Source organism: Pseudopodoces humilis, chromosome 5 (genome assembly GCF_049639895.1).
Source record: "Pseudopodoces humilis isolate 2021_Gansu_Grassland_sample_001 chromosome 5, ASM4963989v1, whole genome shotgun sequence".
Classification (NCBI taxonomy): Eukaryota; Metazoa; Chordata; class Aves; order Passeriformes; family Paridae; genus Pseudopodoces; species Pseudopodoces humilis.
In genome coordinates, this window is record NC_142204.1 from 58987876 (window position 1) to 59014555 (window position 26680).

Sequence of the window (26680 nt, forward strand, 5' to 3'; positions counted from 1 at the left end):
CTTCATCATGGACCTCAGTAGATACATTCCATCCTAACTCTTCAAACAGCTTCTGTGTTGCTGACTTGCCTACTCTGGGAACAGAGACCCTGTAGCCATGTGGGTGAATTGACCTGGTGTATTTTTAGCCTCTGTTCCTGCATGGCAATACTTTTTTTATCAACTGCTAGCACATGGCACTTCTTTCATGCCTGTCTGTCTAAACCACAACTTTCAGCTACAACTTTGAACATATTCTCTGTAATCCCCTGCCCAGCTCTCTTCATGTCTTCCTTTCCCAGTCTGTCTCTATGATTACCTGTCAACCTTCTCAAAACATTAAATCTTTTTGCTCCAGGGTACCTGAATCAGCTGCTTCTCTTCCCTCTCCCCAGTTTCAAATTGATCCTCACTTCCCCAAAGCTCTGATCCTTTTCTATTTTCTGTTGCAGACTACTTACCCTGTGAGATGTAGCAGAGACCCTGAAGTGCCATCTGGCTCAGGGTTCACAGGCACCTACTCCCTTGACCCTACTGCCAGGACCTTGGCACTGTCCTCCACACAGGTGGTCAGCAGGGGAAAGATTGCTTCCTACCTTCTTCTGATGAAAAGGAACTGCTTCAATAATGGCTTTTGAAAGCAAGAAGCATTTCCTTCTCCAGCTTTGCTGCTAGCATTTTCCATGCTTGGCTGGGTTTCCATCATACCCAGCTGCTCCTTCCTGGTGCTGACAATACTTTTCCTTTCATCTGACAAGAGGAGATCAGCAAAGTGAAGTAAGACAAAATTTTTCCACTTTCTTCCATCTGGTACAATTAAATACTTGAGAGAAAGCAGAGCTTATATATTCTTGATCCTGGGGAAGATATATAAATCTGTCCACCAGTTACCAGCTTACTAGCAGGCAGTGTTCTGGCTGTGCTACTGTTATGCTGGTTATATCATTAGGGTCCATGACAAAATCTGATTATTCTTCTCACTTATATATGACTTCTGTGTAATGCTTCCTGTGTTTGTACAGATTCCAGATGTTACAGGATAGACACAGTTAAAACTAAACAGCTGATAGCCAGCCATCATTCTGTCATGTTGTTATGCAATTAGCATGCATATGTTGGTAGATTTCACAGAATCTCAGAATAGTCTGAGTTGAAAGAGACCGAGAAGGATCATCAAGTTCAGCTTTTAAGTGGATGGCACATATGGGGATTGAACCCACAACCCTGGCATTATCAGCACCATGGTCCCACTGACTGATACCTCTGGAATACCTCATTGAATCAAAGTTCATTTGGGACTAAAAATTAAGCATCTCCAAAATGTCAGTTTAGCTGTTTATATTGCCAAGACCTCAGGATTATCTGAGTCCTGTCTGCTCTGTTCTCACTGTCTTCTGCAACCAGGGACCTCGTGGGTGACCACAGGAGAAGGGCTGTGTGAGAATGCTGTAGTGGTGCACAGCCAGACACCGTGCCTGTCATAGGTGTTGGTAACATCAGATTTATCAGCAATTTCTATGTGCAGACAGATCTTTCTGAAGCTTCTGCGTATTTCTGAAGATTTATTAATTTTAGCCTAGTTGTGTTTTTTCTGTCTTTTAGTGATATGTGCTACTTTTATTTTTCCAATTATATGAGAAAGAAACCATTTCTTCCAGCCAATGAAATAAGGAGAAAGAAAAGTTATTTCAGTCCATCTCACCTTTACTAACCAAAATGAATGTAAATGAACCAAAATTGTTTTAGTCCATGTCAATCTGAAACATAATATTTAATTTTGAAGTCCTTGTAAAAAAATAAAGAGAAACTATGAGGGCAGAATTCTTTCATTTCAGAGACCAGTGGTTTAGGTGTCTCCCAGGAGGGTGGAAACGCTGATTTCACTTTGTGCTTCTGACTGGAGAACCAGATCCAGTGGCTCCATGGGAACTCTTTAAGCACTGAGCTCTGGTAGCTCTGCAGTGAATGCTCTTGCTGCTGCTGTCACTGCTGTTGTCCTCCAGTGGACATGACCTCTCTGCTGTTTGCGCTTCTCAAACTGAAGCTCTCACCCTTCCGTCAAGTTCTCCACCTGGTGATCTCAATTTCCTAGGGTTTTTGCGGGGAGCTGTTTTTCCTTTGATTCATTTTTAAGTTGTGGTCTCTTGGCTTCTGATTTCAGTCACCGTCATTGTCTCCCATCCCCCTCCCCACCCCCATCCCCTGCCAATAAAACCCCCCAAACATCTGAGTTCTCAAACAGACCATAGTATGAAAGGTTTTGACATTGATAAGAAAATGTTTCTAAGCCAGTGGGCCAGGGATTCCTCAGGAGCCAGAGAGATTTTCTGAGATAATTTTATATATTTAATATATTTTTCAAGATAATTTCTAAATAACGTCAATTCAACCTTTGCAAAGGAATTTACTTGAACCTAGAGAAAAATACTTAGGACAATTTAGGCTGATATGAATGGGAAATCTAATAATAGGGACATAAAACAGGACATGGCCACAAATTTGGACAAATAAAAATAGGACAATCTTTTCTTAGCATTTTCAGCAGTACAGAGACCATTAGCAGAATAAGAGCACTGTAATGCCCTAATAACAGATACAGTGGTGCAAAGAGCTTTCCGGTGAGAAGCTTCATGTTTAAGGTTGCAATAGCATATTCCTCTTCTTTTTTCTTTCCAGTTCTCTCTGCTAAGCTTTCATGTGCATTAATCCATTTTTTTTTTCTTTCTCTTAAATTTAGGGAGAATAACTATTTCTGATTAATAGGCCAGAAAAGCAATGAAAAATAAAAAAATCAAGTCCTTGTTTATTGTTATGAGAAGGTTCCCTTGAAAGGGTCTTGTCCAGTTGTACTACATGAACTCACTGAGTAAACTTAACATGAGAATGCGACAAGGCATGTGACAGATTTCAGGATGAGAACATCCTCCCAGTCCTACTGCCAGCAGGGAAGTGTCAGGACCTTAGGAAATACCATGAAACATTGTATCTTGAATATATGTAGCTTGACTAGCACTTTTAAAATCACACTGGTATTTTAAAATAAATACACCATCTTTACTGTGCTTCAGGAATGTTATTCTCCAGTCAAGTACTCTTGCTAAAACCACACTGCTGCTTCCCTCTCCCCACCCCTCCAATTGGAGGCACAAAGGCAAGGGGTTGAGATAAGAACAGTTTACTGGAAACAGCAATGAGATAAGAAAACCAAGAGTAAGAGCAACAACATTAACAACAGAGATGTACAAAAGAGGCAGTGATTCACCTGCAAAAATGCTCACCATGGACCCCTTGACAAATAAACAATGCTGGAGGGATTCTCCCTGCCATGTTTACTCCACTGGAAGGAAAGAGAGTTCCTATCTCCTGCCCCTAGCAACGACCTGAGCTGGTATTGAATAGTATCAGGGTCCTGGCCATGTACCCTCCCAGCTACTGCAAAAAATTAACCTGTCCTGGCTGAAACCAGGACAGTCTTTAGTGATGATTACTACTATCAGCAACTCTGTGCCTGCCAGGGAGATAATATTCGAGTTGAAGCTGCATTTCTTGTTTGTGGTGGAAAATCAAAGACTTCAAACTTGCACACAAAAAGTGAAGGGCACTGTGGGGTACTGTAACTGCAAGAAAAAGAAGAAACTGCTCATAAATTGCACATGGACTTGACATCCTTTTGAATTGTGGAAAAGCTCTTTAAAAATATTTATTAAACACAAGTTTAAAAGTAGCTGTTTCCTCCAGGATGCACAATATGGAGGACCAGTCAGCCAGTGGGATGTGGAGGCAAGGAAGCTGAGGGGTAGCCTTTCTCTCCCATCATGTCTGAATTCTGTAGCATATCCCTCTGCTGTCCTTAACTCTCTCTTGAACAGATTTATGAAAAAAAACCCTTCTCTTACATGATTGTAAACTTACAATTCATTCTGGTTTTATTATTCAGTGCTACATCCTCCCAGTATGTAAAACCACAAAAAACCCAGTCTTTGCCTTTAAGAAATTGTACTTTAGGCATAAGACAGTCTTGAAGAAATGAGTGCAGAAACAAAAGAGGGGAGAGAGAAATTTAGGAAGATCATTTTGATTTTCAGACCATTAGATTTTGTTTATAAAGTTTTGGCCATGGGTAGGATTCATCTCAGTGGAGTTTAGTTGCTTAAAATACAGCAATAAAATACATCTGTCCTTAACTAAGGAGCTGAGCTGCCCATAACCAAAATAAATACGTCCAAAAGGGGATTTATCTCTTTAAGGTGTCTAAAGGAGGTGGTGGCATGAACTCTGTAGGGTTCCCTGTCTTTCTCTATTGACATGAAGGAAGCCCAAGTGATTTGTTTAGATTAAATACTTACCTTTTTTTCTTACTTTCACACAGTAAGAATAATCCTAGACTGAAATAATTTTATTTCTTATTGAAAATTTAAAGTGGTGGCTCTACTCCTGCCTCTTCCCTCACTGCTGATTGATGTCTGTGAAGGGAATATATGCTGCAGTGCTAGAAATTCCCATCCTTTGTGTGTACTGAGGATATGCCTTGGGCCTAAGCAATGACAGCCCTTGGACCTGTGATGACTTGAAAAATCACACACCAGTGCTATCTACCCTCCAGCCAGCATGGGACGAGTGATGCATTATAAATCCAGATCCTTTACCAGTGCAAAGATTAAAGAAGCAAGAAAGAAGTTTCTTAATCCCTGCCTCAAGCAGTTTAAAACATCCTTCTTGCTTGTGGTCCTACATAAATCTGAACACAGGACTGGTTATACTATGCAAATAAATCTTCCTTGATATTTACTTCTCACATAACTTCTCTGTAACAAATTCTGAATTCCCCACAAAATATGCTAATAAAATGTCAACTATTTTATAATTTAGTAGCATCATAGTAATAATACTTTCTTCACTTATATGTGTCTCTTTCAGGCAACATTTGACATACAGTTTGCACATAAAAGGTAAAACTAATATCTTAATATATCATTTAGTCTTTTTCCTAATACCAAAACCCCTAAGTATAAACAATCTACGATAATTAATCCTGCATGAGTGCAAACCAAATGCAGATTAAATTGGCCTGAAAAAAAGTCACAAGTAATTTCCACATGCATTTCAGGAAAATAATTTCAAAAAATTTAAGTATAAGAATTATATCTGCTAGAGTTAACAATCATAAGACTTGCAGAGGACACTGGTACTGAGCACTGCAGTAGGATGAGAGAACACATTTCTTTTTTTTTTCCAAAGCAATAGGAACAACCAAAAGAAAAGGCAGTGATTAATTTATAAAACATATTTTGCTCACATAGAAAGCCTTCTGTTTAAGGATGTGTGATGATACTTGACAGACTATCATGAATTAAGCCTTACAGTCAGAGGGTAATAAACATGTCATCTCTAAAATTGTGTATCAAGGTAACCTGACACTGTGTAAACTGTAATCACAGCCACAGGTTTCAACAAAGACACCAGAAAACAGTGACCAGCTCTGTGCTTGAGCTGTTGCACACCATTTCACAGCTGCTCCATCACTGTTTTGCCCATGACCATGCTGTACCCCACACATCAATCCCTGGCCTGTGCTTGCTGCTGGGGACAGCCAAACTTGTGCTGAAATGCAAAGACATGACTCAAGTTGCCCTGTTGTCTTCAGTTTTAAATTGAGAAAAAGCTAGTGCTCACACTGATGATCCAGAGTTTGAACTGTTTCGGATTTGGCTCAATGTATTTACAGAAGTGCAATCACAGCTGTCTGGCAGGCATGTTTACAGTCACCTCAGAACCCCAAACAGCCCTCCAGACCATTCACACTCCTGCTGTGAGGAGTTATCCTTTTTAGCCCATGCTCAGATAATCCAGAGCCACTAGACTTCTGATGTTAACTAGCTATAAAGACTTTGATGTTTGGTTTCAAGACCAACTGAACAGATGTTTAATTAAACAACAGACAAGGTGTTGTTTGCCAGCATTTTAAGAATCTCAGCCTTCTGTTTTCAGTTGCATGAACTTTTTCTGCCATGAACTTAACCTGTCACAATTGTCTTTCAATGAATATATTTGCTGATGCCAGAAGCAGAAAGAGTTCACAAATCAAGCTTTTGACAGGTAGCAGGCTGGGTCTCATTCTCACCTACACCTTGGTGCCTCGGGGGACGTGCTGTCTTCTCCAGCTGAAATGCACAGGTATGCCTTTTCTTGCTTCCCTCACTCAGCTCTGTTCATTCCCAGCTGCGACACTTGGCTGCCTGGAACCCAGGTAAGACTTCTTCAGTATTTAATTTTCCTGTTAAGAATGGAACCAAAGTATGTTGGGGTTTTTCTGGTCCTTGTTTCTCTGTTAAAGAGAGTCAGGTTTAGAGAATATCACTGGTATTACATGTCACAGTGTTAGGGTAGGAATTGGATGTGTACCTGCCAAGATCGCTCACCATGGGCACCTGTATTTCACTACAGTGCTGTCGCAGTGATTGCATCTTAAATCATCTCTGAGTCTGTCCATTTTTCTGACAGAGTGTAAAATTTAAAGTCCAACACAGGAGGAAAATATTTGCTCAGTTTTGCCTCGGACAGTGGATCTGTGGACAGATCTCTCTGTAGCCAGGGAGCAAGGCACAGCTGCATGGATGCTCACCAGCATCACCTCCCTGTCACATGCCAGGCTCTCTGTGGTTGTGGCAGGTGAGAGTAGCTGTAGCAGCATGAAAGCCTGGTGACTCTTGCTAGCTTTCCCTGCTGAAGTATTCATCTAGGTACAGCTGTTGTGTCATGTGCTGTATAGAGCTGTGTGCACCAAGCCCACATGGAGCCTGTAACATCTGAAGTGCTTTTGTTTATGTTCCCACTACTCTGGGGGTGTATTTCATTTAAGCTCACTCAGTACAGTGATGGCTGTGTGAAGGTGAGGAACAAGAACATAGCTGGGAAGTGGTGCTTGGGGCATGCTCATACAGGGATGCCCCAGCAGCTGGAACTGTTTCAGGGCACACCAGCCCCGGTGGAGAAGGAGATGAAAGATGCAAAGACAGGGGCAGGTTTGGTTTGGGAGTTCTACTTGGTGGCAGGATGCTGGATTGTCTTTTATACCCATGGCTGTGTTTTGTTTTTCCAACAGAAGTTTTGTGTTGGCAAGTTTCACTTTCCTCCAGGTAAATAGGAAGAGGAAGGATGCCACAATGCCATAATCAACCTCTCTTGGACTCATGCTGAGGCTCCCCTGTATAAGTTTTTTGCACTGATGCTGACATTACCTGGTTTTCTTCACTACACCTTAAGATGCACTTAATGTCATGTCTTTGACAAAATTTATAGCACCTGACATCAGGCATTTCTCAGAGGCATTTTCATTAGGATTCTGACTATGTTTTAAGTTAATGAAATCAAACAAGAACCTCCAGAAAAAAAGCTAGATCTCTGCAAACAGCCCTGCTGAATATACTTAGAATTGAGCTGCTTTTATTTGAATACTACAATATTTTAGCTGATAGCATTCTGGTTATATTTTACACTAAGTGTGAGTATGTTTTCACGGTCTACTCTGAAAGCCCTTGTGAAGTGCTCCTCTGCTTTCATTCCAGTTTCAGTGCCAAAACTTCCATCATGGGATTTTTATTTTTTTTTCTACAACTAAATCAAAGCCAGGGTTTCCTTTTAGTCTTTATACTTTTATTACATCTCTGTCCCTTTACTAAAGGCTGGTTCTGGGTACACCTGTGTGCCCTGATGAGAGGGAGCACCAAGTGATGGACCAGTTTTTCTCTTGCAGCAGTACCAGTCAGAGTTTGATGGGGCGGCATGAGGCTGGGGCTGGCCATCCTGTTACACCTCAGTAAGTACGGATGCTACGGTTACTCAGGCCAATTTTGAAATTTTACCATGATTTACATACCTCTCCAAGATTTTGTCAAAGCACTTATTTTAGGAAAATGCTGTTGAGAAACACATGACAGTGAATCCTTATTCCCCACTCTCCTGCCAGTGAGGGACCTACGAGTGATATGAAACCTTTAAGTACAAAGAAAACATGCATGTTGTGATTGAGTCTGATTCAGGTCCTGAAAGGGGAAATCAACATCTGCTAATGAATAATGAGCGTGGATAGGTATAACTAAAAAGAGCAGGTTAACTAAACAGGCACTGCTTTACACCTAAGGAGTCAAGTGTCACTCATCATCTGAATTACAGCCTGAGTCATAGACTGAAATCTAGCTATAGAATGCTGTATTTTTACTGTTGTAGTTGTGTTTCTAGTTTTCTGCGGAACCTTCAAAGTATCAGTTGTTGGGGGTTTTTAACTGCACCTTTTCTAACAAGTTGAGCCAAGTAAAGCTGAACAGATACAGCCTCCAAGGTACCCATTCCTTTTCAGAGTTTCAGGACAGAACATGTTTAAAAGAAAAAACCCTGTAAGGGAAGTCTTAATATAATGGGGAAGATACTGAAAGTTGTTTCAGGCAATACAAACAAAAAGTCCTGCATTTATTAGGAGAATTCAGAATTACTCTGTTTATTTATTAATGGCCACTCCATGGAGTCTGAGAGGGTTCTGACACTGAACTAGGGATTCATTGCAAATTAAAAGAAAATCTGAGGGACTCCTGATGGGAATCCTGGTCTCAATCCTGGTCTCATTTCCATCATTATAACTTGGAAATAAGTGGAATCAATTCAAATCTGTCTCTGTTCACAGAGTCAATTGAAATGCTCACTGTTCCTTTGTAGGATTGCTGGCAATGAGTATATCAGGGCAGGAAGCATAATAAATTATTGCTCATGGCAGATTGGCATTTTTACTGAATAATGTGCTGAAAAATTAAGTTTTAGCATAGATTTGCAATATACTAGCTATATTTTTTATGATTATTTTGCAGCAGGTGTGTTCATTACTGAAGCTCTTTAAGAAACTTATAAATAAGGACAAAAGGGGTACAGGCAAAGGATAACTAAGTTTTCTCAATGTGTTGGGATTTAACTGATTTTGTCTGGATAGTACCGCTGGCTATACAAAACAATTTAATCTTTCTTTGATCTTCTTTTATGTTCAGTGCTGATAAGACCCCAGCATGCACAGCATGACTGTGATGCTGGGTCCTGCCACCCAGCCCTTGGGGACCTTCTCCAGGGCCGCAGCAAGCAACTGACAGCCTCGTCAACCTGTGGGATGAACAGCCCTCAGAAGTACTGCATTATAGGCTACCTAGAGGTTGGTTTGCTCTTTCTCTTTTAATAAACTGAACTCTTCTTACAAACCATATTCTCACTCTTCCTACTAACCATATTCTCATCTCTACAGCGAATTTGCCCAGGCTAGGAAGTTCCTGTGGGAGTTATCTGAATAATTATCAGACAGTGTGACACTAAGTCTGGTGGAAGGCTGTGCCTCACTGCAACACATATGGAAGGTTTGCAGCAAACAGCCCCCGCAGTGATGTATATCTTCTCAAGGGGGAGAAACATCCCTGAGATGCAGAGAGATTGAGCACAGGGATTTCTGAAGGAGCTTTGCTCCACAAGTTCTCTTCCCACTCAGGCCCCAGAGGTGAAGCCCATGGTATGTGTGTGTGAGTGCAGGGAGAGTGGGGTCCCACAGGCTGCAGGACCTTCTCTGGAGGACATGTCCATATGGCGTTGAGGAAGCTTGTTGAGAGATTTACACCATACACGCTCCTACCTTTTGATCTGAAATAAGGCCAGTGTTGCTGAAAGCAGAAAACTGCCTCTGAAAAGCGAAGACCTAATTCTGTGGTCCAGGTTTTGGCTGTGTGGGTGGGTCAGCAGATCCAAAATGTGGCTGACCAGAGGGGTGCCTCTCATTCCCTGGCTGCAATGATGAGGGGAACCACTGGGTATATGGAAGGTGTGCAGAAATGAAGATTCCTCTGTTGTACATCCTGGAGGACTTGGCCACACTGAGCTAATAAATTGTCACAAATAGAAATATTTTCACTAAATAACAGCCTAGGCTGAAGAGGAAGTTAAAATACAGCTTAATTTACAAACAATTGAAAATAATTACAGTTCATGACCTTCTAGCTTAATGTTGTGACACATCTGCAGAGTAAAGTATGGACATGGAACCAAGAACTGTTCCAAGTTGCACATTGTATCAACAGTTTTCTGCAAAATGTCTCTCAAAATGTAAATATATCTTTCCTTTGTTGAAATAGCCTGAATCATCTTTATGGCCTTAAAGTTGGATGATTGCCTTTTACTCTTGGCTTCTAGGGGGAGATCAAAGAGCAATAAAAAATTAATATTTTCACTTGCCTGTACTTATCCTTTGAATTACGTAAATACAGACTCATGAAAAGTAGCAGCTGTTCTGCAATAATCCCTGTGATTTCTGCTTCAACATATCTTGACCCCTGGCTGTTATCTCCTGAAGAGGGTGAAAACTACAAACTCTGGTGCTTTACAGAGCTTGCGGGAGAGAGATGATGCTCTGGCAATGTGTTCTGTTCCATCAGTTTGCCTTAAATGTGTTGTCACCTACAGTGCATCAGAGTCCCACTTCACTTTCAGTTTGCTTTCTCACCAGCACATTTTGAATTCTTTGCTGGAGGCAGACCAGGAAGTTTTGCATCTTGCATCTTGTAGACCAAAGTTCTTCCTCTCCCAGTTCCCCTCCTGATGACCTGTGTCAGGCTTCATAAAAGCAAACCTTACTCATGAAAGTGGATATTGGTCAACATGCCAAGCTACTAAGAAACAGGATTTAGCTGGGATTCATGGGGGAAAAAAATAAAATTCAACTGCTTTGTGTTTGGAAAGAAGTGCTACAAGTAATTTTTAGTCTTTAATATGTCTTGCTGTATTTAGAATATAGGTTAAGTGGGTTTTAGCTAAATGATTTGATTTACTAGTTACACATGTTTTGAAAGGAAAAGCCAGGGCATTCAGTGTCGAGGAGAATATAAAGCTGAACGATTCAGAGGCAAGTGGGATCTGCCAGGCATGAACATGCACATACTTGTCTTTTGGAGCAGATTTTTACGGAACAACCTTAAGTTGCCCCCATGTCTTATTGTATGTCTATAGAAACCAGAGCGTGAGTGTGCACAGTCCTTCCAACTGCTTCAACAGACTGAGCTCTCCTTACCAGAGCTTTGTGAAATGAGATGATAGAGCATTTTTTTTATTTCACTCTCATCTTCTAAAATGTGCATTCATACACTTGTCAAGTGTAGCATAGAATGACTGAATATAATGCATAATTACCATGTTTAAAATACATTAATTATACCATACCTGTAAATCTATATCTCTTCATTTATGTCCTATTATTTAAATGCAAATAATTCCCAGGTGATTTCATAATGCAAAGATGTTAAAACTACTCCCAATTCTTCTCTGTGGATCCTGAGTGTGCCAAGAGGGGTGCTTCTCTACCCATTTCCTTCTGGGTCATTTTCAGCCTCCCAGCTATGAGCATTGAACTCATGTCTCCTTCTTCAGCTCCCTCTGGGGAGCTGTGTCATCCCTTCTTCTTCCTGCCTCAGCAGCCAGGCACATAGCTTGGGCATCATCTTCTGCTGTGGCTAATTCCCTCATCCTCACACTCAGGCTCTGCCTACATCTCCTCGAGTCAGTCTGCCCAGTGCGTCCACCCCTGCCCACCCTGTTGAACAGTTTCCCAGGGCCCTGCTGGCTGTGATGGCTGCTCAGGCTCTCCATATGGCCCAGCACATGTTATCCCAATGCAGCATGTTAACCTTGTCACCTCTTCTTGGTCTCCCACTCAATCTGCATTTTATCACCTTAAACAGAAACTCCTTGCCCTCACTATCAAAGCCTCTCATTCAGAACTGATATTGGTTAATCATTACTACCTTCGTCTTCTGCTTGTAGCATTTTTAAACAAGACCCTTGTATCCTATTGATTATCCTGATTTTCCTCCTTTGCATTGGTTTTAAACTTATCCAGTTTCCCTATGCTTCAAAAGACACTGACACAGTCAAAGTGGTGGTGTCATCCCAAAGCAACTATTTACCTTTTACTTGTTCTTACTGGGATCCCTTCTCCAAAACTGAAAAAGCCTAATTTTTTTTAAGTACCTGGGGAAGACCATGACCAACACTTAATATGTGCATGCTTTATGAATATGCTGGTTCTCTTGGGCTTGTATATGGAAAGCCTGAGTGATTAAAATAACAGGCATCCAAAGAAACAAGACAGGTTCAAGCCTTGCAATGGCATAAATATATGTACATCCACTTAATTTTTGCTGGAGAATCCAAATTAAGCTTTTATTCTGCTCATTTTGTTTTGTAGGCTGAAGAGAAGTGCTTTCTCTGTGATTCCAGATACCCATATAATCCCTATACCCAGCACAACAGTCACATGGTAGAAAATGTTATCACAACGTTTGAGCCTGAAAGGAAAAAGAAATGGTGGCAGTCAGAAAATGGTACGTTTCTTAGAGAAAACATTACTGCAAAATGTTACTGTGAGATTTCCTTATAATTGGCTTTCACAAAGTTGTCTTCATGAAGTGATGAAAAAAAACTGCATCTGTTCTTTGATTAGGTAATACTGAGCGATTTAAACACATTTGTGCGTAGCAAGATAAGATTTCAGAAAGTCTGTTTTTCTATGGACAAGTTTAAACTCAGAACCTCCAAGAGCTGTCCAGAGGACCTGTGGCAATGCTGGGTTATACATGAAAGCCATATATTTTCCACAGGCTGTCTGCCCTGTCAGAAAATTTTCATTTGGGGCAAAATATACATTTGCTTACAGATGCAATGTAAAGACAGTGTGTAAAACACAAATACCCATTTTAAAAAAATATTTTAAAAGCACTAATATTTCAGGAAAAATTAAATAAATCCTGGCTATCAGCTCCCTCATTCTGATACTCCCAAATTCCTTTCCTTCAGGGCTGTTCCTGATGTTTTAATCCCCCAGCTTGTATTGATACTGGGGGTTGTCCTAACCCAGGTGCAGCACCTTGCACTTGGCCTTGACAAATCTCATCAGACTCCCATGGACCCACATCTTGAGCTTTTCCAGGTCCCTCTGCATGGCCACTGATCCTTCACATGTGTCAACAGCACACTAGGCTTTGTGTCCTCTGCAATTTGCTGAGGATGTGTGCAATCCCAGAATTGATGAAGATAGTATCCTTACAGCTTCTCTGGGAAGACATGCTAAGAGGTGTAACATTGACTCTCTTATCTGACATACAGTGATTACGCGTAAAACATTTGAATGGTTGGAAATAAAGGCATAGAGATATAAGATAGTATGTTACCTCTATTTTGGGTATCCAGCTGAAAATCCATTAGCCTTGTTTTTTTCATGGAGTTTAGCAAGGATCTGTCACTAGCTTCGGACACCACTGCCAATAAACCTGTGGGCCAGCTATGAGAGGAGCTTTCTTTCTTCTCTCTCTTTCTTCTGGGGTGAGGTCTCATGCACAGCCTGGTCAGTAAGAGTCCTGACATGGTGCATGTAGATGTGCACAAAGGGGATATCAGCTGAGCTCCTGCAGCTCTCTACAGAGAATGTGTGATTTCTGGAGTGTTTTTTTTCCATATTTGTTTTTTTGGAAAGAAGATGCCTGGCGCAGTATCTCTGTTCATGACAGATTTCACATCTGGAATTACAGAAGGGTGTAACGGTTCTGTTTAGTACGAAGAAAACACCTCATTTTATTAGTTCTCTTTTTCTTTCTTAGAAATAAGTAAATTACATGAATGGATTTTAAAAAATAAACCTAACTGGATATAGAAACACACAAACCCAGAACCCTACCATGACCACCATTTACAGCCTGAATTATGTGAGCAGGACCTTCAACCACCTCCTGCAGCCTCAGTGACATGCAGCATTGCTGGTACCAGTGCCAGGAAGGGAGCACATCGTATTGCTGCAGAGAGAGCAGTCCAGCTGCACGGGTTTGTGTACAGGGGAGGCCCTAAAGGGTCTAGCTGCTCTGCTGGAAAGGGCATCTCTAAATCCACAATGGGAAAGCTGTCTGAGCAACCCATTAAATGAACTGTGCACTTAATTGTCCTTCTTTTTTCAGGCATTGACCACGTCAGCATTAGATTGGACCTAGAAACTTTATTCCAGTTCAGCCATCTTATCCTGACCTTTAAGGTACATCTTTTACCAGAGCTTTTATGCAATATTATATTCTAATTACTTAACCACAGGAATAAATTGCTTAGAGAAGCAATGAAAACTCCATCTTTAGAGGTTCGTAAGAACAGGTTAGATAAACACCTGTCAAGTATGGTTAAATTATAGTTGAAGCTGCCTTAGGGTCAGAGAATAGAATGAACAGCTTCTTATTTGTGTGCCTTCTGGTCCTATTTTCTATAAAACCAAGAATTAAAACTGAAAAAATACTTTGCAAAATTAAACTCTAAAGATGTAGGACATATCTAAACTGCAGTTGTTCTTTCCATTTAGTTCAGCTTATGTGTATCTATTATGATCCAGATGATTACAATTTTTTTTTTTGTACAAAATTCCTTACTTAGAAAGTAATCACATATCTATATGAAATGTTACCTTTCCCATTTGCTAGAGAGAGGTTCTAATGAGCTTTTTCAGAGACCCCTGTAACCATCATAGTCTCTAATCATCATAAGCTCTTAAATACAAAATTTTAGCATCCTTCAAAGGGGAATATCAATATAGCAACCCCTGACGTGTCTTATTAATGCCTGCTTAGGGAATTCTTGAAATGTTTCTTGCAGACATTTCGGCCTGCAGCAATGCTGGTTGAGCGCTCTGCTGATTTTGGTCAGACCTGGAAAGTGTTCAGATATTTTGCACATGATTGTGATGCTTCTTTTCCCAACATCTCTTCTGGTCCAGCAAAAAGTGTTGGAGATGTTGTTTGTGATTCAAGATATTCAGACATCGAGCCCTCCACTGAAGGCGAGGTACTGTAAAGTGTCTGTTTGTATGAGTTCAAATCATATATGGAACTGAAGGTCTCTTGTCTGTGTCTGCGTCTGCTAAAAGCAGAGGCCTGTCCTTTGATCCCTTTGGTGGCTGCTCATCCCACCTCTAGAGCTTTATTGATTTGTTTTGCAGGTTGTTTTAAAAGCTTTGGATCCCAACTTTGAAATAGAAAATCCATATGTGCCGTATATCCAAGGTATGGACCCTGCATGTTTTGTCCAGAGACACTTTGCTGGTATTGTTTGTTTTGTATGCTGAAAGGCCCAACAGCTCAGCTGGTGTTAAGTCAATGATGTTGAAATTTAAGTACCTAAAGATCTTAGGGAGATATTGTATTATTAAATTAAATGGGCCAGCCTTGTTCTCTAACCCTGGGGGCAAACAGCAAAGTTCTGCAGAGCACATCCATGGAGCTAAACTGTCTTTCCCTCTGAATTCAGGCCCAATCCACACTGCTTTTTGAGAGCAGTCCCAGAGATGCACGTGAACCCATGAAGATAGCGGCTGGGAAAATGCAGAGCCATACCAAGCAGGATGCTAACGCTTACATGTTAACGCTGTGTGCCAGGAGTGGGTCCCTGTACTGCTACTGTAGCCATTACTGGTCTTGGCCAATAGTGAATAATTTTCATTATTTCTTCACTACAGGAAAATTCTTGGATAACTGATTCACACTGAAGATTTCATACTGTTCATTTTAGAGTGAACTCTGGCTCCTGATTGCTCTCCTTTCCTTCCAGATCTCATTACATTGACAAACCTAAGGATCAATTTTACTAAACTGCACACCCTTGGAGATGCTCTGCTTGGGAGGAGGCACAGTGATCCCCTTGAGAAGTACTACTATGCCATCTATGAGATGGTTGTGCGGGGCAGCTGCTTTTGCAATGGCCATGCCAGCGAGTGTGATTCCATGCAGAACTTACGGGGAGATGTTTTCCATCAGTCTGGGATGGTGCGTCCTTAATTCTGTCTCTAAAAGGGGAGGGAGGCTCGATTGTTATTTTGTAAGAGTAAGAGATGGAGGTAGAGAGCAGAAGGAGTATCTCTGATAATCTTTGGAATGACCCTTTGCAACTTCTAGTTGTTAAACGTTCCAATGCAGACTCTTCCTTTAAAACCTGGGGCTGGAATGCACAGAAACTGTCTTTGTTGGCACTACTGTGGTGTTTCAAAAGCAACTGGGACAAGACATGTTGATAATAGCAGCAAAATTCCAGAGCTGTAATGGCGCAAATGTAATGCAGTAAGTAGCCTATGGCATGTGCAGACTTGAACGGCCACTTGTTGGGTGCATTCCACACTCCAGCTGGGCCTGGAGGCTCTGCAGTGGGAGAGGAGGCATTGGCACAAAAAATAGTTGATAATGCAAAGCTAACCATGAAATAGATGAGCTATGAAAAATAGAATGAAATAATCCATGAAAATGGATTAAAAATTCCAGGAATGTGATTGCAAGTTCTTTCCCTCTGGGAACAAGAGTTTTTTCTCCTGGAAAATATGTATCTCACTATGAATATATGTAGGGGGAGAGAGAATCTAAAATGTTTAAGGTTCTTTTGATATATCTGTAAGTAATTTTTTTCTAAATGTTGCTCAGCAGCTTTAAAACTATTTGGTTAACGTTTGCAGGTATTCACCAGACCTTTTACACAAATAATTGAAATTTATGTCAGCTGAGGGAGCCAAAGAGCTTAAAATTTTCCTGATCTTGCTGACATATCTTAAGCAGATATCCCTCTCTCCTCTCCTCTCCTCTCCTCTCCTCTCCTCTCCTCTCCTCTCCTCTCCTCTCCTCTCCTCTCCTCTCCTCTCCTCTCCTCTCCTCTCCTCTCCTCTCCCTCTCCTCTCCTCTCCTCTCCTCTCCTCTCCTCTCCTCTCCTCTCCTCTCCTCTCCTCTCCTCTCCTCTCCTCTCCTCTCCTCTCCTCTCCTCTCCTCTCCTCTCCTCTCCTCTCCTCTCCTCTCCTCTCCTCTCCTCTCCTCTCCTCTCCTCTCCTCTCCTCTCCTCTCCTCTCCTCTCCTCTCCTCTCCTCTCCTCTCCTCTCCTCTCCTCTCCTCTCCTCTCCTCTCCTCTCCTCTCCTCTCCTCTCCTGAGTCTCCTCTCCTGAGTCTCCTCGAGTCTCCTCGAGTCTCCTCGAGTCGAGTCTCCTCGAGTCGAGTCGAGTCGAGTCGAGTCGAGTCGAGTTGAGTCTCCTCTCATCTCCTCTGTCACCTTATCTCCTCTCTTTTCTCACCACATTACAGGTCCATGGGAGATGTATCTGCCACCATAACACTGAAGGTTTGTCTTGTGAAAGATGTAAAGATTTCTACAATGATGCTCCATGGAGGCCAGCTGAAGGGACACAAGATAATGCTTGCAAACGTAACTCAAACATGATATTTTCCTTTTTAATAGCCAGGGGTGGGTGTGACACAATCCTAGTCCAACCCATAATGGGATGGCCAGGTTTCTGGGAGGGAGACTTTTTCATGCCTCATCCAGATAAACAGATTCTTGCATCCGTAGGTGCTGTGTTATCCTACAAGAGGAAGAGCTGTTCCATGTTCTTATTCCTCATACCGAGAAAAAAAAAAAAACAATAGAGGAAAAAGCAGCTAGTGAAAAAAGATCATTCATTGGTTTGCACAGTGTTTTTCATGTGAGTGGAAGAATTTAGACAAGGCTAAATTGTTTATTTCCACAATAATGAGTAATATAGTATACACAAGAAAAATGTATTTGTCCATAACAAATATTCAACAAGAGATTTCTTCAGCAGGGCAGTGTTCCCCACTGCATATCAGGCACACTCGCCTGCATTTCCAAGTTTAAGATACAGTTCTGTCAGAAGACTCCAATTTTTTTCCCCTGGCTGTAAAACACAAGGCCTAGGAATAATCTTGCTGGACACTGAAATCATACAACTAACCAGTAACCCTGTGTTAGGTGCAGACAGCAATGTGGCCAGACCACAATATTTACATGGTGTGAAATACCCCACTGTTTGTTTTGGTTTCAGGTTGTAACTGCAACAGCCACTCCAGCAGATGCCACTTTGACATGGCTGTGTACCAGGCCAGCGGCGGGGTCAGTGGTGGCGTTTGTGAGGACTGTCAGGACAACACCACCGGCCAACACTGCGACAAGTGCAAACGTTCCTTTTACCAGGATCCGCTCAAAGTCATCTCAGATCCTCGGGCATGCCTCCGTAAGCTTCCCTTTTTAACTTCTGTAAGAATGTCTCAAAACAGTGTTGTTCTGGTTCCCTTTCCTCTGAGCCCTATGGCCATCCCCATGTTTTAATGTCCACATGGTTGTAAAAATGTTACCAAACCTATAACATCCAAACTGCCTTACTAAGTAGCTGTATGACAGCACTGTAAAAAGAGAAGCATATTCCAACTCCTTGCTAAACAGAGCTTAGAAATCCAGCGAAGCTATCATTTTTCTTGAACAAGGTCAATATAAATATGGATAGCGGTAGTGATGTTGCTTCTGTGACCTTCAGTAATTACAGAAGAGGCTCCAAAATGATGAGAGGAGTAAATAACTTTTGCTAGATGCCTGCCATATGCAAGAAAAGTAATCTTTCAGACATGAGAGCTCTTCTTCTGAAAGATTACCTAAATTCATTATTAACATAGGATGTGGAAAATGCTCTGAGGGTTATTTAATTGTAGCAATTGATTGGCATGCAAAGTCCTGAAGGAGCAGAGGGCAGATTACCAGCAGCTCTGTAATTGCATTTCCACGCTTACATCTACATGTGCTTTTTTTATGTGTCTCCTTGACCCTGCCTATAGCATGCAACTGTGACCCAGAGGGTACCTTGCACGAAGGCGTGTGTGAGAGCCACACGGATCCCATGCTGGGGACGGTCGCGGGCCGGTGCCCTTGCAAGGAGAACGTGGAGGGCGCTCGCTGCGACAAGTGCAGGGCAAACTACTACGGGCTGAGCAGCAGCGACCCCCTGGGCTGCCAGCGTATGTAAACCACCTCTTCTAGTCTCCTTTCCAAAGCATTTTTAAGGCATGGAGGTTAGTTGAATGCACAGATCCACACTGATGCTCTGCTTCAGTCAGAAAATACCCAGTTGCCTACTGTAATTTAACATCAACATAGTTCAAGGTTTCTAGTGCAGCATCCAAGACCAAAACAATGCAAAATCACTTACAGAATGCATAGTATAATATAACAGATCAGGCTTTGTTAATAGAAGAGTTATTAAATATGTAATTTAATTGAAAAGGGATATTGAGATGACCAGAGCTTCTGCTTTGCCAAGAGAACAGCCAACCATTCCTCTGAGAAAGGCTTGGTGAAAACACATCCCACCTCTGCCCAGCTGCAGTCTGGGTTTATGAGCACATTATGCCCACACCAGGTGCTCAGCCACACACAAGGACTTCAGTGCAGATCAGCTCATTTCACTTGGCAAACCACAACAGAGGCCTTCTGCCAGTGCCTCTGCTCCTCCCCAGAGAGGGACCCACCAAGGAAATTGTCCATTTCCAAGGGCAGTCTGAGGGCTGGAGGGTGCCAGGGCACATTCATTTGCAGAGTGTCTGTGTGAAGGATGGAGACTGCCTGTCATGCTGATGCCACATCTAATGTAAATGCCAGTCCTGCTGCCATCACTGGGGCCTGCAGAGGTAACTGCACTTTTCCATCCTTGCAGCCTGCAACTGCAATCCCTTGGGCAGTTTGCCCTTCTCCGTCTGTGATCCTGCCACGGGAGAGTGCCTCTGCCAGAGGTTCACCACAGGGCAACACTGTGAAAAATGCCTCGTATGTATTCAGCTTTTGGTTTTGCTTCTGCATGTGGTTTTGGAGGTCTCACCCATCTCACATCTTTTCATTGCCAAAAAAGTAAACAATTAGTCAAAATTCAAAGTAATTTTATAGCTGTATGCTCCCATTTTACATTGACATGTCTGCTTCTCTTTCACTAATCCCAAACATTTGTGCAATCAAATTGCAGGGGGAGGAGCACTCCCAGGAAGGAAAGGAAATGCAAAATTATGTCCTTGATCCATCTTTGCTGTTTACAGAGCATTTTGCTTTTACAAGTGGGTAAATATCTAGCTCTTGTAGTGTCTGAGCACCCCTGCTATCCCATAAGAGAAGCGATCTCCCATGGCCAAGCACAGTAGTGCTCCAGAGCACTGTTCATCCAGCAGAACGAGTTTTGTTTTGCTTTGCATACTTCAATATTCGCCATAAAAGAACCTTTCTTTTTATACCAGGCAGGATACTGGGATCTTGGCAACAGCCTGTATGGCTGTTCTCCATGTGACTGTGATATTGGTGGATCCCAGAATAACTTGTAAGTTAAAGTTCTTCAAGTTCTTTCTTAGTTTCAATTTTTATAAACTCTTAGGCTAGATTCTCTGGTTAAGTTAATACAGTCACAGTACAGATAGGAAAATAGAATGTAGATGGAATTTCATAATATGCAAACAGTGTGAAGTTGAGTGGAGATCTTGGAAATTTATTTGTGGTAAGGGGACTTTCCTATTTCTTTTGAAGGCAACCTTAAATCAGGTTGAGCCAATATGTGTTTAATATGAAATATAAAATGTATGCCTTGAGAGAACCAGAGGCCCTAATATTATTAGAAATTAGAAGTAAGTTAGAGATGACATTTTTAACTTAGCTTCCTACATCTACCTTAAATGCTAGATTTTTTTTTCTGGCTCCTATTTCAAATGTATAATTTTAGAAGCAAGGCTGGTTTCAGCTGGGCTCCTCCAAAAATCTGTTGGGCAGTGGTCTTCACTACTGCTGTTAGACTTCAGCTAGAGGAGCACACAGTCCCATGCTGTAGAGCAGCTCCTTGTAAGCAGGTAAATCACCTGGTGTGTTAAATATGCTTGTAAATATATGAAAACATTCCATATCACATCAAAGGTCCTTCTGATCTCATATTCTGCCTCCATAATTGTGGGTGACAGATTGTTAAGGACAGTGATACAGCGATTCTTATAGAAAAATATATAAGAAATTATACAGGAGCAGACAGTAACAGGTGCTCAGGAAACAAAAGGATCAATGCTTCAGGTACGGAACAGACAAAGACAAAGCAGGTCATGGACTCTGAAGTCATGGAAAAGTAGCATTGAATAAATCCAGCATCAGAAACAGAGGAGGTGGGTGATAGGAAGAAGTTTAGTAATGGGGGTAATCCATCAATGGGAGATATTAAGCAAAGGTGGAACGAGGGTGGGTCTGAGCTGTCCTCATGCTGTGAGGGCCCAGCTGTGCCACACTGATGTCCTCCCTTTGCCAACTCCTCCCATAGGTGCTCCCTGACGGATGGTCAGTGCAAGTGTCTGCCCAACATCGTGAGCCGCCAGTGCAACGAGCCAGCTCCAGGATACTTCTTTCTACCCCTGGATTATTATATTTATGAAGCTGAGCATGCAAAGCCCCTTTCTGGCTCTGCACCCTTGGTAGGTTTTTGGTTTTTTAGATGTTGTACTGAGAGGGGATCATTGAGGTGGTGAGATGTGAGCTGAGGCTGAGGAGGAGAGACCTTGCTTGGAGAGCAGCTCTTTAGCAGGAAAATGCAAAACAAGTCCCTTGACCATCATCAGTTTGTCTTTGTTTTTCATGGACATGACTATTCCATAACTGTGGCTGTTAAAGAGGGACAGTCAGTACAGCACGGTATGACCTGCAAAGCTGCCCTTGCTGCTTCTCAAGTGCAGGCTGGTCTAGCATGAATTAGAGAAATTAATTTAATTATTTAAATTAGAGGAAAGTGTTTGAGTTGCCAATAGCTCTCACGAAATGTTTTATTTCTGGGAATCTACAACATGGGAAGAATCAAATTACTTTCTGCTTCATTGGACTAATTCCTGCTGCCTTATATAAAGGCACTGATTATGGCCTAATTTCCTCAAGAATTTGGCATCCATCTGTTATGTTTTTAGAAAAATTAATTAATTTTTTCCCCCCTTCAACATGCGGGTAGTTGTTCCCCATCCTGAGTGCAAGCCTGGAATGCATCCCTTCCTCTGTCTATGCTCTTGCTGACATTTTTTCTCTGGCATATTGTACAGAAACTCTAGGTAAGGAATAATAAAAAAAAATGTTTATTTTCAGGTTGCATCTACAAATATTTATCTATAATCACATTCAGTAATTATCCTGCAGTCCAATAATTAAATGGAAAACAGATGTGTGGGGAACAGTTTATGAGGGAAAAGTGCAAGTTAATTTTAAGGGAGTGAGGGAAAAAGGTTTCCAGAAGCTGCTGGGCCTCAGTTTAGAGTTTCTCCCAGAAGATAATAGATCTTGTTTTAAGAATGTGGATTTTCATTTAGTTGCTTACCACCCTTCAACACTGTTGAGACAGTGCTGCTTCTCTTTTATTGCTTCACAGGTTCAGCCAAGCACTCTTCCAAGGTGTTACATCTACTTCCAGAGGAAAGGCTATGAGTTCATGATTGAAAATGGAAAGATTGTGTTAAACAGGAATAAGAAAAGAACTGTAAGAAAATCTGGACTGGAACAGGTAAATTAGTACTTGAGTAGTTACTTAAATTTACACCAAATAATTAAATTTTATTTTGTAACAAAGGGCAAGGAAATGCCTGAGCACATGGGATTCACAATCTTAGACATTAAATTCCTGACGCAAATTAATTTTTTGGTACACAGTTGTGTTGGACATTTTATTATTCACACTGACAGGCTTGCTCTGATATATCCAGCACTTATGTAGACTCAAGCTCCATGAATTTTTGGAAGGGAAAAGTCCTTATGAAAGGTAATTTTTTTTTTTTTCTTGGTTGCAAGACATTTCCAAGAAGTTTACCAAGACATTAGCATGGTACCTCCTGCACTTAAATGCAGCCATTGTAAATATCAATATTTATGTATCCAGCTTATAATGAAAGGTCCAGCCATGTATGAAATCAGGCTTACTCTGTTTAAGGTTTGCAATGTGAATGTTTGGAGATGCCAGATATTTAGAGGTGAGTGGATTGTTCTAGTCCCTGTTATTGCTGTTGCTGCAAAGTTATAGGAGGCTTTTCATTACATGTGACCCTAAATATCCTACATTTGGGAGAGTTCTTATATTGTTGACTATGAGCTTGTTCAGAAAATGAGACTGATGGCTAAAATAAGTAAACAATGTAGCAAAAATATTTCGTTTCTTTTTTCCGAGTGTTTTTTTTGTCATTTGACTCTGTGTGCTGTTGCAAATGTCAGTGTGTCTTTGCAGGGTGCGATGCAGTTTGGACAGGACTCGGATTCGGCGGTGGTGTTCCGGCAGCCCAGCGCTGGCCGGGCTGTCACATGGACAGGACACGGTTTCGCCCGCGTTCCCAGCGGAGCTGGGCTGAGATTTGCCATCAACAATGTTCCCTTTGCTATGGACTTTGATATCGCAGTTCGTTATGAGCCTGAGGTACTTGTGAAGTCTTGTGTGTCTTGTGATGTTGTAAGGTGCAGGGTCTATTTTGTAAATAATAGGATGAGCAACTTGTCCTATTCTTTATAGCTAAAATTAATTTTTTTTTCCTTTTCACCCAGTAACAAGTTGCCCTACGAACTAAGTAATATATCCTCCACTGACCCCCTTAACCCTTTCCACTCAAATATGAAAAATCAGCACTAAAGTTGTTTTCTAAGCATCAGCCAAGATTTCATCTTCTGAATGCTTCTCTTTTGGCACCTTTACTTGGACTGGACTTTTACTCAAAAATCAAAATGGAAAATACATTGAAAATACAGTTCCTTTTAAACAAGCATCCTATATTGGATGATGGGATTTTTTTGGGCAGTAAAATGTGCACAGGCAGGAGTGATCTGCATAGATATTTATCCAGGACTTTTGCAGGCATCCTTCTTCCCAGTTGTTCCAGCTGGACTCTGAGATGTGTGAAAATTGTAGGAAAATAGCCAAATTACTATTTTTTGCCTGGAGAAGATTTCTCAATGATGATGACATGTCTAGGGAAATCTGTTAATCCAAATCTGGTTAAACTCAGGTCCCCACCCATGTCTTCAAAAACACAGGCAAGTATTTTATTGGTACCAGCTTTTGTATATGCCTTACTCTTTTGCAATTCACTGGGACAGTCCCACAACTCAGAATTTTCCTGCTGCCTATTGTATTCTGTTCTCTGACTGTCACTCTGAGAAAAACAATCTCCCAGTATCTTAAAACATGGGAGCAATTTTTCAGTGGGCTGGTCTGAGGTAGCTTTTTCTGTCTAAGTATTGAAGAGCTGGTTTTAAATACATTTGTTACAAAGTCTTTTATGTTTATTATTTCTTATTAGATGTGTGAGAAGGCAGCTAATGAAGGATATCTCCAGAATAACACTGTGCTAAGAAAAGAAACAACTCCAAGGACTCTAACAGAGCTGTTTCCATTTGAACCAGCTGAGGTCCCATTTCCGTCTCTGCTTTTCATTAGCCATTGCAAATACAATGAATTTTTCACAAATAACATAGTTTTTCAGTGCTGTAAAGAATAAAGAGAAAATCTGTTTTTTCACTGCAGTGTGCAATCATTCAGATGGCTTTCATTAACGCTTGCAAAGAGAAAGCAAGTTTTTCAGATACAAAATATAGCCATAATTTTTGTCTTTTGTTTATAGTTCTTGGAAGACTGGCTTGCAAGTGTTGCCATCCAGCCTGCTGGTATCTTGTCAGGTCAACACTGCAAAAACAAGGTCTTTTCACAGGAGCCACATGAGTTGCCTCTCCCAGCTACAAAGAGGTCTGAGTGTTGCTGTCTTTTTGTCTGTAGATCTTCCATGTACAAATCATTTACTGAAGCACTGCAGAGCAGCACATGTGTGGGAGAGTGGGAATATCAGAAACACATATGCGGCCTTTTCTGTTGCTGGCACACCACAATACTACATAGGCCCTAAGGAAGAGTCTGATGTCCCAGTCCTTAGTCTGGCAAAGGTTTGCCAAACCCAGGAGTACAGCCTGAGATCCAGCTGGGGTTGGTCGTTGCTCTGGTGAAGATGCAACTGCAGCTGCTTCAGTACAGAAAGAAAATATTGACTTAAAGTCACTGTCCTAGTCTATTTTCAAAACCAGCTTTTCAGCTTGGACCTGTGTAAAGAACAGAGAGAAGCTAAGAGGATGTGACAAATGTCTTGATCAAATAGGGGCAGGAAAGGATGAATATGAACAATGAGTTGCAAACCTCCTTGCTTGAAGTAGTAAAACCTGTAATTTTCAGTTTAATCTCCCCAGGTTTAAATTGTGCTTGGTGAATCATCCAGCAGAAGCCCTGAATCTTTCCCAAAGCCTGCGAGTATGGGGCTGGGTGTGCTTCTCACAGCAGCAGGGCTTGCTCAAGGCTGCAGGCATCAGTTTGCATGCACAGAGGGAAGGGAGAGCTCACAACATCCAGTAAACTTGCCTTGTCCTGACTCCTGGCTATAACTGTGCTTTATTTCTGCTAAACAGGATGGCAATTCTGCAAACTCCAGTCTGCCTGGAGCCAGAAAGAGAATATTTTATGGATGTGTATTTTTCTCATCTCTCTGCCTCTGACAAAAAGGCAAAATCATTCATCTTGATTGACTCAGTAAGTAGTTCTGTCACCAGTCCCTTGAGGCTGTATCTATACACAGTGATATTTTTTTTACAGACTTGTTAGAACTATTTTAAAATAATTTATAGTGTGTTTTAATAGAAATTCAGCTTCTGTTTATCTTCACTGGCAGTGTTTGCATATTTTTGTATGGAAAGGGAGACTTGTATCTGGTTAAATTTTCATGGATCAATACAATGAGTCATACTTGTTTCATACATTGCATGTATCTCTATCTGTTGCGCATTAATTATGAACAGTCCATATATATGCTGATAAGATGCTGTGTCTATGGATATAAATTTGTGCAGCTCCTCATCACTGAAGTTTTGTTAAATATCTCTAATTTGTCAGGGTCATGGATATTTTTAAAGATGATATTGGAAAAGTGAAATTAGTTGTGTACTTCCTGGGAATCAGGTCCAGATATTTCTGAAGTTTCCATCAAGTTAGGAACTGGGTGTTAGTTTTGGGTCCTTCTCTTGAGAAAAATATTTTTAGGTCTGTTTTTCTAATTATTCCTGTAGAACTGGACTTTGCAAGGGTTGGCTATATTTGGACATAGAACCTTCAGCTGATTTTTCTCAGTACCACAGTATCACAGTAATCCAAGTAAAAATTTTGGCCAGATACTGCTTTTGGAGTCACTAACACAGCACAGCAAGACCAATTCTGAGCATGTATCAGAGGTCTTACTATAATTGTTTTTTTTTTTTAAACACAGTCTCTCTTAACTGAAGAACTCAGGGAATGTTTAGACCTTCAGAATAAATATGAATTTAGATGACAGAATGACACAATTGCAGATTTAGAAAACCAGTGCCATTGCAACCAGGCCTCTGTTGTTGCAATGGAAAGCACATTAAGAGAATTTGGGAAATTCTGGTTTTCAACAAATCTAAGCAAAACTATTTTCTTTTCTCTCTTAATGACAAAGCTTGGACTTATTCCCAGAATCAGCTCCGTGGACAATTTATGCAGTGAGAAGGATTTAGATGAGTACCAGGAGTATCACTGTATTGAAATTGCATCTGAAGTTGGGCCTCATGTGCTGCCCGAAGCGTGCGCACGGCTCATAGTGAGCTTGTCAGCCCGAATTCACAACGGCGCCGTCGGTAAGGACCAGCCTGCACAGGCAGCTCTTTTGGGCAGTTGCTGGTTTTCCCTTGAGTTTGTAGGATATGTAGAGCTCTCAGCTCACACTGATGTAGAAGTGAAGCTGGTCAGCATGTGATA

The 26680-nt window shown here is 41.3% G+C and overlaps 1 protein-coding gene across 2 annotated transcripts in view; it reads left to right on the plus strand.

Annotated features, from left to right (window-relative positions):
- Positions 1–7761: 7761 nt before the first annotated feature.
- LAMB4 (laminin subunit beta 4) overlaps positions 7762–26680 on the plus strand; it is a 40335-nt gene continuing 21416 nt past the window's right edge. For both annotated transcript variants that reach the window (XM_088055110.1, XM_088055111.1), the window contains exons 1-18: positions 7762–7795; positions 9012–9169; positions 12239–12374; positions 13998–14071; positions 14677–14865; positions 15020–15083; positions 15628–15842; positions 17133–17253; positions 17891–18079; positions 18675–18854; positions 19550–19659; positions 20118–20197; positions 21173–21323; positions 22259–22390; positions 23105–23290; positions 24489–24610; positions 25318–25438; positions 26382–26559. In XM_088055110.1, coding sequence (XP_087911236.1) covers positions 7762–7795; positions 9012–9169; positions 12239–12374; positions 13998–14071; positions 14677–14865; positions 15020–15083; positions 15628–15842; positions 17133–17253; positions 17891–18079; positions 18675–18854; positions 19550–19659; positions 20118–20197; positions 21173–21323; positions 22259–22390; positions 23105–23290; positions 24489–24610; positions 25318–25438; positions 26382–26559 — 2440 coding nt within the window. The remainder of the gene's footprint in view (positions 7796–9011; positions 9170–12238; positions 12375–13997; positions 14072–14676; positions 14866–15019; positions 15084–15627; positions 15843–17132; positions 17254–17890; positions 18080–18674; positions 18855–19549; positions 19660–20117; positions 20198–21172; positions 21324–22258; positions 22391–23104; positions 23291–24488; positions 24611–25317; positions 25439–26381; positions 26560–26680) is intronic.